Source organism: Trichomycterus rosablanca, chromosome 17 (assembly GCF_030014385.1).
Source record: "Trichomycterus rosablanca isolate fTriRos1 chromosome 17, fTriRos1.hap1, whole genome shotgun sequence".
NCBI classification, from domain to species: domain Eukaryota; kingdom Metazoa; phylum Chordata; class Actinopteri; order Siluriformes; family Trichomycteridae; genus Trichomycterus; species Trichomycterus rosablanca.
The window spans coordinates 26,407,315-26,423,112 of NC_086004.1; the positions used below are offsets into that span (position 1 = coordinate 26,407,315).

Sequence of the window (15,798 nt, forward strand, 5' to 3'; positions counted from 1 at the left end):
GTGTACGTCACAGTCAGGAATATAATAAATGTTAGGCCGATGACTTCTACAGAATAGAAAAATATTTATATTATTGTAAAAATGATCTGATTCGATACTTTAGAGGATTTTAAGGACTGAATTTTCTCTCAGTACTGTGACGTTAGATCTGAAATAGAGGTGGGCGACTGGGCAGGAACTGGTGATGGAGCAATAAAGAGGAAGTAGGTAAGATTTGTTCACGGTGGCCCCTGTGTTCTTTAATATGAGGTGTTCCATTGTCACTGTGGGGAGCAGAGCACATGCTTCAAACTTCATAATGAGGGCCCAAAGTCTGACCTGAACACGGTCACCATGGCAACAGAGCCTCGGCTAAAGCGTCATGCCGCTGGAGCCAGACGTGCGGCGCATGGGAATGGGGGGTGCTGTGTCCACTACCGACTCACCCTTCTCTGTCCACATCGTCTCTGCACGGGTCAGGAAACAGAAGAAAAAAATGTGGATTTTGTTTATATATTATTATTTTTATTTTATTTGGAAATCGTGACTGGCTTCGACATTTATACTGACCACATAAAACCTAAACAAGACGTTGAGTACCACTCAGCTCTTCAGATAAATCACTACCAGCATAGTGCATGTAAAGCATCTACAGGTACAATAAAATAGACTAAAGAGGATTCTGGAGGGAAAAAAAAAACACAACTGTTGGGGTCAGTGGTGGCAACTAATTGGTCACGGCTTCGGGCAGTAAATCTGAAGGTTGAGGGTTCATTTTAATGTCATGTTTTACACACTTTGGTTACATTCATGACAGGGCAGGTAGTTACTGGTTACACAAGATTCATCAATTTAAGTTTTTAATGTCAAACACAGTCATGGACAATTTTGTATCTCCAGTTCACCTTACTTACAAGTCTTTGGACTGTTGGAAGAAACCGGAGCTCCCGGAGGAAACCCACACAGACATGGGGAGAACATGCAAACCCCCCCTAGAAAGGACCCGGAACGCTCCACCTGGGATTGAAACCCAGGACCTTCTTGCTGTGAGGCGCAGGTGCTACCCACTGAGCCACCGTGCCGCCCGACAATTTAATTGGATGTAAGATACTAGCTTAGCACACAGAAACTAAATTCCACAACAGCTACAATATGATCTTGCTGACAGTATTTTCGGGAACACCTATCATTTAGCCAGATCACGTAGGTATACTGTTACTGACTGTATCCTGTGTTCACATGCAATTTGTTAGTAGTGACGTTCAGGTGTTGAAGTTGCAGATTCACTCATACTTCTGCCTCAAATACTTCTAGGGTGGCACGGTGGCTCGGTGGGTAGCACTGTCGCCTCACAGCAAGAAGGTCATGGGTTTGATCCCCAGGTTGAGCAGTGCGGGTCCTTTCTGTGTGGAGTTTGCATGTTCTCCCTGTGTCTGCCTGGAGCTCCGGTTTCCTCCCACAGTCCAAAAACATGCAAGTGAGGTAAGTTGAAGATACAAAATTGTCCATGACTGTGTTTAACATTAAACCTGTGAGCTGATGAATCTTGTGTAACGAGTAACTACTTGTCCTGTCATGAATGTAACCAAAACATGTAAAACATGACGTTTAAATCCCAATGAATAAATAAATACAAATACTTTTAGGTCAAGAAGGGGCTGTGAATGGCCCATCACCTAAATAACATTTGGTCAATCATGGTCCTGTGGTGACTGATGGACTACATTGCATGACTGGAGAGCTACAGAATAGATCTATACAAAAGCATGTAGCTGACTAAATAGTTAATATTTGTAGCAACAATAAGTGAAAATTCTACAGTAGGGACTAATGTACATGTCATATCAGTTCTGAGATTTCAGTTTTATGTTATTTTTCGGTGGTTTATTGATTAGAACATGTTAATGTTAGTTTTTTTATTAATGTAGGCTCTCTGGTAGTATTGTATTCGGAGTTAAAAATATATAGAGTGTCATTTATTATTTGGTGGTGGTAAAAGTTCTGTTTTACTTTGTGGTGTGGTTTTTAACTCACATGAGTGGCACTGCCCACAGACAATCAATCTTAACATTGCTCTGGGCTTAGAGTAACCACTTTACAAAAAACGGAAATAAACAACAAAAAATCAGTACCTTAAAGCTTACAGTAGTGTTACTATTGCTGATTACATGAACAACAAATTAGCCCATGGTATTGTAAAGCTTTGGCATATTCTTTAAAAGTGTACGTACATTGTTTGTACTTTAATTGTTTACAAAAACCCAGTATTAGTTTGGCCATATAGTTAAATAGATTAAGACTAAGTATAATTATACAAATGAAAACATGTAACGTAAAGAAAATGCACAGAGTTTTAATAATCACAGGGAGATTACATCTTGGAGAAACTGGGCTGTCATCCAGCCAGTGAAAGCATAAAGACTGCTACTACAAAAATAGAATAAACACTAAAGTCAAAAATACAATTTATACATGTAACCAGTCAGGGCAGAAGCAGGACTTTTAAACACATGATAAGTCTGGCTATTTTGTTCTATCATTATCTTATTTGTCATGACAGCAGCCGTTGTGCAAAGTGTTCATCAGATTAATACCAGTCCTTCTAAAAGTCAGTCCTTTCTTTCTTTTTTTTTTTTAAATCTGCATGTTTGCCCACACCAGGCTGGGATTTCGAACACATAGTTTCGAATCTCAGCTCTGCCATCCGGCTGGGCGCCTACATGAACAATGATTGGCTGTTGTTCATACAGGGTGGGAAGCCGGACCAAGGGCTCCTCATACCTGATGCAACTCCGACCTCTGCCGGCTGAGTCCAGAAATAATGCGTTGACCAGGGTGTGGCTTTCCGTGCACAAATCCGCATGAACTCGCCTTGTGCAGGTGAAGAGATGCAGTTGGTACTGCACACGTGTCTGAGGGGGCGTGTGTCAGTTGCGGCGCTCTCAGCAGTGGAGAGTTGTATTGGTACAGAGGAAGCGTCATGCAATCAGGGTACTTGGATACGACAAGATTAGGGAGAAAATTGGTGGGGGGGGAAGGTAAATTAAGACGTAGGTGTGTAATAATAAGCAGATGTTATAATGCATTGCCAGTGGTAATGTATATACATACAGCACATAACTAACTATAGCTTGTACAATCGGTGACACAACTAATCCAGAACCACATATGAGGACACTTTTAATCTAGAAGCATCTAATTCCCCTCTGCCTCAAACCAGAGACTGTGTTTTAGTAATTAAAACCTAGAGCACTTTTATTATATTTATGTACAATTTTGAACTTTACGATTTGTGACTAACACATTTTGGTCCAACAATATAACCACAAAACTAAATATATTTAGTAATATGGTCATAAATCCTAAACATTTTGCCCATATGCTAATATCAAATCTGGAAAGAATACACACAGGTAATTTTCCTGGGCACAAGGTTTCATTATGTGGTGCAGCTAAAGTTTGTACTTATTAAAAGTGAAGGATGAGAATACGCAGAGAAGAAAATGCAGTTTTGGTTTAGTTCTACATGTATAAAGGCCCAGAAACAATGAGATTTTAAGCTAAACCTTTCAGAATTCTCTACCCCCCAATAATATAGTAAAGTTCAGGCTGGTGCCATGGGGATACTGCAGACTCATCACTCATCAATCATCTATAGTTGACATTCAGCTGAGTAATTACAGCACTTAATCACAATGATTCAGCTGCTCTGGCAGTACATGTATTTCATGCTAATGTTATGACTTATCTGAGCATTAGAAAAGCAGCATCATAATCTCACTGAGCTTTAAACTCCCGCTCCTGCTCAACACCTCCTGCTTTTCAGCTGAATCACTTGCACATACATCAAGTCCTGTGAGAAGCCTTCTCAAAAAAGTGACTGACGTTATAGCTGAGAAGATTACATAAAGGTCACTTTGTTTTGATACCATTTATTTGTGAAATATTGATGTCCAACAAGTTCATGGTCAGGTGTCCTAAACATTTGGCCATGTAGTGTATTTTAGCAAGCGTTCAAGTAGCGCAGTGGTCTATTATGCTTCCTCACCATACTGAGATCTGGGTTAAAATCTCAGCGGTTCTATTGGCCCATTGGGCTAATTCTGAGGATTGGGAAATGGCCAAATCCATGTGATTCCTGCCTTAAACCTAGTGTTTCCTAGTGTGACCCTGACCAGGATTAAATGACAAAATAAATAAATAACATTTAAGAAAAAATATACTGAATAAAAACATTAAAATGTCCATAATATGTAAATTATTAAGACTTAAATAAAGATCAAAACACAAGTTATGTGATAGTAGGAAAAAAATACATCTGATCTTTATATACATCTGTAGTGTCAACAATAATATAAAAGTAATGTTTTAATACTAAAACTTCTTTAGCAGTCATTCATTCCAGTGAAACCAGTGGACTAGCCCTCCAGCAGCTATCCTCTGTATACAGTCAGTGTCAGACCTAAGCCACTCACCTGAACATTACTGACAGGGGTGAGAGGGCTTCACTCCTCTCAGCTTAACTGTATAGACAGCCTGACATAACCAGAGCCAGCGAGCAGCTTTGGCCTCCATACATGTGATTTTGTTTCCACCCTGCACTTAAAGCTTGGACAAAATTGACACTTAAAAAACTCCATGGTGGAATCAAACTTGCCAAAGATCACAGCGTGAGGCTTTCAGCTGAAGCTCAAAGACAGAAAAGCATGGACACGGTGTTCCTGTACCGGAAATAAAGAGAAACCTCACTATAGACCTGTAGTGAGCAAGTACCTACACGTGACTGTTTTTATATCTGAGACAGTTTTTATATGTTATATGTCAAATATTTTACTTATATTTATTAGTGAAAAAAAAGTTGAGTATAATAGTATAAGAAATAAAAAAATGCATATTAAAAATAGTACAGTAAAATAGTATAAAAATAATAATAATAATGCATAATAAAAATAGTATAATATAATTCTAATAGTATAGTAAATACAGTATATTCCGCTAGCACACCAGCGCCGAGATTCTTAACTCCTCGGTTCAAAACTCGGCGTCGCCAACGTTCGGCTGGACGCCATCTAGAGGGCATAATTGGCAGTGCCTGCAGGGCGGGATGACCGGCATATGTGGGTGGGGTCTTCAAACGCTGAGTAAGGACCCTGATTGGTGGATAGAGGCACCTGAGACGTGAGCAGCAATATACCCACCTCGACTGCAATCAGGGATCCCCAGCAGCAGAAGACAAATTGACTACACTAAATTGGGAGACAATGGGAGAAAAATGCATAATATATATATATATATATATATATATATATATATATACAGTATATATATATATAAAACGCATAATAAAAATAATATATTATAGTATAAAAATACATAATAAAAATAGTATTAAAAAAAAAAAAATGAATAACAGTGTAGTATATTAGTATATAAAAAATAAAAAATGCATAATAAAAATAGTATAATATAATAGTATAAAAACATAAAAAATGTATAGTAAAAATATGGTATAAAAATGCATACTAAAAATAATATAGTATACAAATACATAACAAAAAATATAGTAGAATAGTGTAAAAATGCATAATAAAAATATACTATAATAGTATAAAAAATAAAAAATGCATAATTAAAGGAATAATAAAAAATGCTGTGGTGCAGTAGTGAGGGTTGGTGTCACAAATCATAGTCAAGTTAATCGTCTTTGTAGTGCCTAAAATTTTAATTTAAAGTCTGTTGGGTTTTCCTCAGGTACTCCTGTGGTCTCCAACCCCCCAAATACATGCAAATCAAAAGCTGCTGAGACTCCAATCTTTCAAACAGCATGTCAGTTCAGTCACACTAACTCAACTCACTGATCATTCAACTCACTAAATCAATAGAAATATAAAAAGTTTAAAAACACCCCTCATAATTATTGACATACATTGTTTCAGCCACACCAGTAAATAATGGGTATATAAATGTTTTTTACATTCACAACAGTTCAGGGTGACCTGAAGGTTAAAGTGTCCTCGTAATTTAGACCTCATAGTCAGCATTTTGTGTGTGTATTTGGGTATCATTAAGAATATGTGTTTATTTCTTATCTGTTTTTGCAGTTTCGTTCTTTTGGAGCTATAATCTGTCAGCACAGCACGAGATAACAACCAGATGTGGTGGACTCGATCACAGTCTGTTGAACGTCAGAGCAGAAGGTGAGAGGCGCTCTGCTAATGCTGATGTGTCGATGTTATACATAACACATGCTCATGTGCAGGAGCCAGAATTAAGCATTTGTCTCACTGGCACTGCGGTGTGATTTTTGCACCAGCCGTCTCGGTTCTGCTCTCACTTCAGTTGTTAGATATACACTAAAAAATAAAAGTATGTTAACACACAGGTGTAGAAGTTTGGGGAAAGATCAATCGGAAGATTTGTCCGTTCGAATCCGAGCTCTGCAATGCAGCCACTGTTGGGCCATTAAGCAAGGCCCTTAAACCTGTCTGTTCCAGGGGTGTCGTACAATGGCAGACCCTGAGATCTCACCCCAGTCTCCAAACATTTGGTTGTACTGTACACGTGTACATGCATACACTGATCAGGCATAACATTATAACCACCTCTTTGTTTTTACACTCACTGTCCATTTTATCAGCTCCCCTTCCATGTAGAAGCACTTTGTAGTTCTACAATTACTGACTGTAGTCCATCTGTTTCTCTACATACATTTTTAGACTGCTTTCACCCTGTTCTTCAATGGTCAGGACCCCCACAGGACCACCACAGAGCAGGTATTATTTAGGTGGTGGAGGATTCTCAGCACTGCAGTGACACTGACATGGTGGTGGTGTGTTAGTGTGTGTTGTGCTGGTATGAGTGGGTAGGACACAGCAATGTTGATGGAGTTTTTAAACACCTCACTGTTACTGCTGGACTGAGAATAGTCCACCAACCAAAAATATCCAGCCAACAGCACCCCGTGTGCAGCGTCCTGTGACCACTGATGAAGGTCCAGAAGACTCAAACAGCAGCAATAGATGTGCGATCATCTCTGACTTTACATCTACAAGGTGGACCAACTAGGTAGGAGTGTCTAATAGAGTGGACAGTGAGTGGACACGGTATTTAACAACTCCAGCAGCGCTGCTGTGTCTGATCCATTCATACCAGCACAACACACACTAACACACCACCACCATGTCAGTGTCACTGCAGTGCTGAGAATGATCCACCACCCAAATAATACCTGCTCTGTGGTGGTCCTGTGGGGGTCCTGACCATTGAAGAACAGGGTGAAAGCAGTCTAAAAATGTATGTAGAGATATAGATGGACTACAGTTAGTAATTGTAGAACTACAAAGTGCTTCTATATGGTAAGTGGAGCTGATAAAATGGACAGTGATTGTAGAAACAAGGAGGTGGTTTTAATGTTATGGCTGATCGGTGTATATGATAAAGGCATTCTATGGATATCAGATGAAAGTGTTTTTATGGACCTTGCTGTGCACAGGGACACAGTCATGCTGGAGGAGGTAAAGGTGTTCCCCAAACTTTCAGTTAAAATAATCTAATTGATAGTATAGAATCAATTTTATACACCTTTTAAGAATGGATGAGATTAAAACACCTGAACTCAGTAATGACGAGTGTATGTAAACTTCTGATGTCAGTGTTCAGAGATTCATTAACATTTTTCCCCTGTGCTTGAGGTGCTCAAAATCCTCTTATTAGCATTTCAGAAAATCAAATCTAATCCCTACAAGCAGGAGGGATATTTGTAAAGCATGTATACACACACATCCTGCATTAAAGAAACTTTTCTGCCCTCATTTGACAAATTTGCTATTAAATAAATGATCGGCTTCTATCGTAAACTTGCCCACAGGAACTCCTGTTTCCCCCGTCACTGTTAATTAAGAAAACCCTTATTCAAGTAGGTCACATTCAGTTAATTAGTGCAAAAAGCCATTATTTCAACACAAACTTCTCGCCAAGTATGAACAATCATTCCCTACATTGCTTCATTAAACCTACTAAAATGTTTGCTTTTCCAAATTAAAACCCTCCAGGCAAGCAAGTCCATCAAAAAATAAATTAATTATCTCAATTACAAGGACTGACAAGTGAGAAACGATGACAAAGGGAGATGATATGTGACAAATTTTTACTTAATCCTTCCACTAGTACACAGTCATGTTCTGTACATCAAAGCTAAATGTCAGGTGTTAAATAAAGCAGTTACAGATACGAGGTGCTTAGATGCGCATCTGCATCAATCATTAACTATTGATTAACAATCATGAGTCTGGGTTGCGGAATGTCCGGTTCCCTGAAATCACTGGACGTATCGCAGAACATTGTGGAGCCTAAACTTAACACACACGCATAACTAATCATGTCTGTATGTAGATGCTTGACTGGCTGATAGCACCATTAGGGATTCAAAGCCTGGATCCAAGCAGGGGTAGGCTAGAGTAATTCACCGCTGTGTCACCCGAACGACCGCTTTCAGAATATACACCAAATAGACATAACATTATGACCACTGACAGGTGAAGTGAAGAACACTGATTATCTCTTCATCACGGCAGCTGTTAGTGGGGGGGATATATTAGGCAGTAAGTGAACATTTTATCCTCAAACTTGATGTGTTAGAAGCAGGAAAAATGGACGAGTGTGAGGATTTGAGCAAGGGCCAAATTGTGATGGCTAGATGACTGGGTCAGAGCATCTCCAAAACTGCAGCTCTTGTGGGGTGTTCCCGGTGGTCAGTATCTATCAGGAGAGTATCAAATTGCTGAAGAAGTTAATGCTTAATTAATCAATACGGGATGTTTGCACACCTTGTGTTTTTGGTTAATTTAATTACTAAATGACGTCACTAAATGTGTGTGTGTGTGTGTGTGTGTCTGCCCTGTGATGGACTGGCCTTTCGCCCAATGAACCCTCTGTGACCCTGATTAGAATCTTACAGTCGTAAAACTGGCAATAAATGAATGTAAACAAATATAAGAAATAATATATACAAAATACATTTGGGGGAAGCACAGTGGCTCGGTGGGTAGCACTGTTGCCTCACAGCAAAAAAAACCCTGGGTTCGATCCCCAGGCGAGGCGGTCCGGGTCCCCTCTGTACAGAGTTTGCATGTTCTCCCTGTGCCTGCGTGGGGTTTCCTCTGGGAGCTCCGGGTTTCCTCCCACAGTCCAAAAACATGCAGTCAGGTTAACTGGAGATACTGAACTGCCCTATAGGTGAATGGGTGTGTGTATGTGTGTGTGTGTGTGTGTGTGTGTGTGAGTGTGTCTGCCCTGCAATGGACTGGCACCCCGTCCAGGGTGTTACTGTGTGCTCTGTGCCCATCGAAAAGATGGGATAGGCTCCAGCAGCCCACACGACCCTAATTGGATAAGCGGATAAGAAAGCGAGTGAGTGAGTAAAAATACATTTAATTATGTAAATTGGTAGGTTACTATATTTTATCATGCTTCTTATTTAGTGATTTAATAATATAATAAATTGTAATAAATAAACATGATTTAAAACTTACAAATGTGTTAAACAATATTCACTCACTAATATTAGCTATTTATTATGAATTCACATACTGAACAAACTTTTGTGGGGTATAGCACATCTAAAAAGAGTAAATATAGAGAGAGCAAAATCTTTCACAACCTACTTAAGTAGAGTTTATACTGAGTTTCCTCTCTCTTATATTCTGTATTGAATCTCTTTATGTGCTGAACTGATGCCCTGAATGAAGTGATAAGCAGTCTGTTTAATCTCTACTCACTTGTACACATTCACACTAATAAACTATCCTACTGCACACTGCAAACCACCATGTTTCTGCTTCACTGCTAAGATCTGCTCACTAAACCCAGCAACCAGGATCCCAAAACCCCAGAGCAAGAACACACAGCTTTAGAGGTGGGGGTGTTAATGTGATGTGAAAGGAAAACGAGTGAAAAGAAAAACAGAGAATACAAAGGAAAACTGAGCTACTGGGGGATAAATAATTCAAATAATTTAAAAGTAAACTGTTGTAGTCAACAAAGTAAACGTAATGTAATGAAATATGAATATATATAACACCTGTACACTTGTACTTATCCACCACTTATGAAGTAGCAGTCCAATGCAAAAAGCAAAAGAAAAAGAGCTTCAGTGTCAACTGAAGTTAACATGCCATGGTAGTTGGTGCCAGACAATCTGGTTTAAATATGTCAGAAACAACTTTCCTGAGATGTCCATGCACTGCATTTACTACAGTTTGCTTTAAATGATGCAAGAGGCAGTTTCGCCTTCAGAATCCCCTTGTTGTTAAAAAATCTAAAAAAAAAAAGGTGTGGTTCAAGTTAACAGGAAGAAACAGGCTAACAGAAAACAAGCATTTGAGACTACGGTGGGCACAGGTTCACTGAAACCAGCCAGGTGAAAATTTAACACATTTACATTTACATTTTACATTTTCAGCATTTAGCGGACGCTTTTATCCAAAGCGACTTACAGTACTGTGACAGTATACAGTCTAAGCAATTGAGGGTTAAGGGCCTTGTTCAGGGGCCCAACACTGTCAGTCTGGCAGTGGTGGGGCTTGATACCACATGTTGTCTGATCTGGTAAGTTTCAGTTTCTGCTGGTAAAACTCGATTGGGGTCTTTTGCTTTTATAGCCCACACACCTCAAACAGCAACGTTTGGTGTTTTGAGATGATGATAGCAAGACTTTTTTTGTCTGTCTTCCCCAAAATCACTGGGTAAAATGCAGTAACACACCTCAGACAGGACGCAAACCCCCTTGGTGGGGCCTTGGCGATCCCACCCAGACCCAGCCAAGCTTGTCTTTATGTAAATGCTTGTCCGGCCGATAGCACAGCTGGGAATTTGAACCCTGGAATTGCGTACTTTACTGTGGCACCACTCAAGCCTTCTGGAAGTTAATATACTGTAAGATCTGCACACAAAGTACATTTTAAAGAATACGTTAAGCCATACTTTACAATCCTGGTTTATTTGCAGATTTCTCAAAGCATAACAGTGACAGACATTAGATCCATTAAATCCTATTTATATCTGGATTCTGTCAGTACATTACACAGCTGGTGAGTTTTGACAATAGAAGTGTGTGTAGATGAATGCAAACTGTCATCTTTGAGAAGTAATCCAGACTACAAAAGTGAGTGGGGATGGAAACATAAAGGGAAAACTACCTATACTACTACCAATAAAGACCCAGGCTAACTGATTGTTAAAAATCGTAGCACAGAAAACTATAGAAAATATTGAATATGGAATTTATAGTACGAAAAGCTCATTATACCCAACAATAGCAACATTTAGAGCAACTGAGAACAATAAGAGCAACAGCAGCAACAATCAGCCACCACTGCATCTAATTACAGAGACCAGACAAAAACAGATTCTAAACGTAACCAAGAAGTTATAGAGTTTAATAATTGTTGCTAATGACACCAAGCTGAGCAGCCAGATATCAGTCGCTTCAGATCAGCCAGTAAATGGATTCTCAGGGCTAAATATGTTTGCTGGCTTAATGGTTAAAAAAAAAACCTCCTCTACCAGCTCAGACCAGGAAAAAAGGTTACAAATTGCCATTTCGACCGAGGCTAAAGCATCTCTAAATGCCGACTCATTCCCTTCTAGAGCAAATGGCATGATGTTAACTCAGAAAATGCAGCTCTAATTAAACTTTAGCTAATGGCAACATGCTGTTTACTAAATTGAGTTCAAGATTCAAATACCGCCTCCTGTTATTTAGGGTTTTAGGCAAAAAGGTAAGCATGGTGATTTAATTTAAGAGACACGTATTATAAATCATTACAAGGGCTTACTAAGTGCGCCGTACATACTACAGAATTGTGTATCGCACAACAATATTAGTTCATAATTCAGTTCTATTGAATTGGCCTGAGACGCATCTTACTATCCGAGAGAGACGGACCGGCGGGGACTTTCAGAAATCTGGATGTCCAAGCTTATCTTGGTATTTTTAATTCACCTGGTATACAAAATATAACTGGTATTAAATGATAAAAACAAAAGTGCATTATATAGCCTAAAGTATGTAGACACGTATACATCACATCCATATAAGTAAGGCCCTAACCAATTCCCGTCACGGACTGTGAAATGAGCCGTTTCCCGTGTAATATCCAAATTTTATTTGTGTACTGTATAAAATATGAGGTGCAATATGAGGCAGTCCTAGCAATCATATAGCAATTAAGTTAGTGTATCAGACTTTTCCGTGCTGTAGTGTGCTGACAACGTTTGATGTGTTTATACATTAAGAGCATTTTGTTCATTTGAGGATACTATAATCAATTGAAAAATGTGTTTCTCTACACACGTGATCATCTCTGTGCTGCGCCTTAAAAGAACAAGCCAGTAAAGTATTCTGCTCCTGATAGTTTGTCTATGTACAGTTTATTTCTTTCTTTATGAACTCAGCAAACTCTAAAGACGCTCGGGTACACTAGCAATCGGTTAGACAAGATGTCGAAGTCAAAAGCAGCTAAAAACACGACTCGGGTAACTGAGTTTGGAAAACTCCCAACCGATCATGTGGACGCAGCGTATGAATATTTATGTAGCGTTCATAGAAATGTAACGATACACTCTAACCATGATGCCATGCGATTCACGATACTGGGTTCACGATACAATTTTATCCAGATTTTTTAAACTGAAATGGAAGACAAATTATGGCAAAGTTTCCTTTTATTATTTGTCTTAAAAAAATAAAATAAAATCCTGTATTTGTGCTTATCTTTTATTTATCTAAATGATGAATGTCCTTTTATTTCTGAGGTAGGTACAAACTATGCAAAACAATTATGCACATTTCCCTTATTGTGTAAAAAAACTGAAATAAAATTTTAAAACAAATCCCACATTAAATAAATAAATGGATAATACAAATAAAGAAAGTATCCTCACAGAAATACTTGGCTGGAAAATTCCGAACCTGGCAACCCTGTAGTGACTTCAACCAGGCGAGGTGAATAGCACCAGTGCCCTCTGCTGTTTAAAGTGAACATTGATTCATTATACACGTAAACCGATTTGAATCGTTACACATGTGAATCGATTGTTAACTGTCTTGTGTGCATCGATACATCCCTACTATGTACAGTTTATTTCTTGCTTTATGAACTCAGCAAACTCTAAAGATGCTTGGTTAGCAATCAGTTAGTCAAAATGTCCAAGATGTCGAAGTCTAAAACAGCTTGGAAAACTTCCAACCAATTCTGTCGACGCCCCTTCCATGAGATTATGGAGTGTACCTATTGAGAATTGTGCCCATGCAGTCCTTTATCAACATCCATATTTGCAAAATCACACACTAAAGTCAAATGAGAAGACCTGGCCTTGCAATTAGTGTTCCAATTTATCCCAAAAGTTGTTTAATGGTTCTTCCAGACTGGCCCAGTGAGAAGTTTGGCTCCATGAGAATACAAGAGCATTACACAGTGGGTGGCAGAATTATTCTAGCTTTAACAACAATTTATTTCCTGCATCATAGATGCTAAGCTGAGCTTGACAGCTTAATGGTTATGCACAGATAATCTGATAAAGGGAAACTACTCATTTAAACACCCACATTACATAATTTAGTATTGATTCTTCAGTGTTTAGTCATAAGATTAAAAATCTCAAGACATTAGAACAAAAATGTCTAGAATGTTTTTATAAGCAAGAAAAATTGACGCTGTACATGTTAGAACTGAACTGTTTGTTGTATTTGCTGTTTCTGTAATTGAAAATCACCTTAAATATATGGATAGTGCATTGGTCACTAAATATCACAGCAATACCAAATACCAACAAAGGCTCACACAGGCACTGGACTCCTTAAATAGTCTGCAAACTGACCAGAGCACAGCCATGTCCTTCCTCAATCACAGCATAAAATGACTGCACGTCTTTATTGGTCCTGCTTGATCTAAAGTGCATTTTCTCATAAAATTCCTGATTGGTTGTGGCACTGAGAAACGTCCCGAAGCCAAAAAGCACCGTGACATATGTCCCTCTGTCCCTCTCCTTCACACCCATATATACCCAACACAAGGACCCATTCTCATTTGGCAGCAGACGAAATGGTCAGATTGTCTCCCCGAGCTGTATTTAGCTACCGGCGGCCCCTCCGTGATGTTTTCACTCGATTGATTGCATGCAGGGGAGCGGATGTTGCATTAGCATCTGGCACAGAGACACAGGCCGGCCCTTCTGGTCAGATGTGCCCGTCCATATGGAATACTTGGACAGGTTTTAGAATAAATCCCCATCCTGCTGCATGCTGATGAGCTCCTCCTATTTGCTCCTATTTTCCTCTTCCGTGAGCACAGCTAGGTGTAAGAGGCAAATTTTACTGCCGTGGTTTGAAGGAAATGAAGTGAGCACAGGAGGTGGGAATGGAGACGCTAATTCTCTTGGACAGAGACTAGCTTAAAGGCGATGTCATGAATGTGCCACTGCTGTGCCTTCTGTAATAACGCTAAATAGCATTTCACATAGCTAAATAGCACTGAACATAGGGTTCAAAAGCCTGCTGATATTTAACATGATGTCCATCTCAAACAAGCTTGTTGGTTGGAAACAGCAGGTTAACATTTACACATATATCATTGTTATGGGCGGAGAGGCTGTCCACTGATCAGAAACAAATGTATTTATTTATTTATTATGATTTTAACTATATGTTTTACACACTTTGGTTACATTTATGACAAAACATGTAGTTACTGGTAACACAAGATACATCAGTTCAAGTTTATTGTCAAACACAGTCATGGACAATTTAGTATCTCCAGTTTACCTCACTTAAACGTCTCACTAGGTTTTTCTTTATGTCTCTTCTATGCCTGGGACAACAAGCTATCACTAAATTGTAAATTAAAATCCTGCTCTAGCATCAATAACTGTATACAAATTTGCTTGCTTACCCCAGGATGCTGAGCTATTAAAGTGCTAATTAATAAGTGTCAACACTTTTGGGATTTCTTTAAGTCCTTTATCACATTAACTAAACCCTTTACTAATCGACTCTTAGCTGTGCTGATCACTGGAGATCACCTAATGATCTTTTAATGCATGCACACTGAAAAACAGTGAATGTGGCGCAACGATGACAGAGAGACAGATGTAGGGTGGTAAAGTACCATGGCACTCTTAATGACCCACCAAGGGTCCAGAGCAGAGACGCCCTCTGCTCAGGAAAGAGGACAAAATATGCAGAACGGCTGTAATAATAGAAGTTAGGATTGAACAGTCTTTATTTCCCTTTCTTTCTTGGATACATCTCACCACCCAGACAAATATCCTCTTAGCATTTACTGACAGCATTCAGTGGTTTTCTCACTGACCTTGATGAAGAGCCCACTGTTCCATGAACGTTGTACTTATAAACTACTGTTTGTGCAGATGTTCTTGGTGACCTGGTTTCCTAGAAATAGCTTTAGTTCATTTCTAACTAGAAAATCTACAATCTGCTGTGTGAAATCTGTCCAGATCTGCTTTAGACCTCTCCAGTGTAACGCCTGTGGTTCTGTGTAATCGGTGCTTTCAAGTCGATCGTATTTATATGAACACAGAAAGTCACCAGCTTTTGTCAATAATAATCACTAATGAGAAAATAAGAGGCCAAAACAAAGTTGAACAACATTAGTGAACTACCAGGGTTCTTCGAAAAGTTTCCGCACTTTTTAAACTCTATTTATTAAGAATTTAAAAAACAAATAACATCACTTTTCTACACAGTCACCTTCCGATGCATTTTTTTCCAACTTTTTAATGCCATCACCAAAAAATGCAATT

At 39.0% G+C, this 15,798-nt stretch overlaps 1 protein-coding gene across 11 annotated transcripts in view; it reads right to left on the reverse strand.

Annotated features, from left to right (window-relative positions):
- nlgn1 (neuroligin 1) overlaps positions 1 to 15,798 on the reverse strand; it is a 258,250-nt gene that overhangs the window by 182,315 nt on the left and 60,137 nt on the right. Inside the window, exon 2 of one of the 11 annotated variants that reach the window (XM_063012568.1) lies at positions 9,805 to 9,829. The exons of the other annotated variants lie outside the window; for them this stretch is intronic. Coding sequence (XP_062868638.1) covers positions 9,805 to 9,829 — 25 coding nt within the window. The remainder of the gene's footprint in view (positions 1 to 9,804; positions 9,830 to 15,798) is intronic. 11 annotated transcript variants of the gene reach the window in all.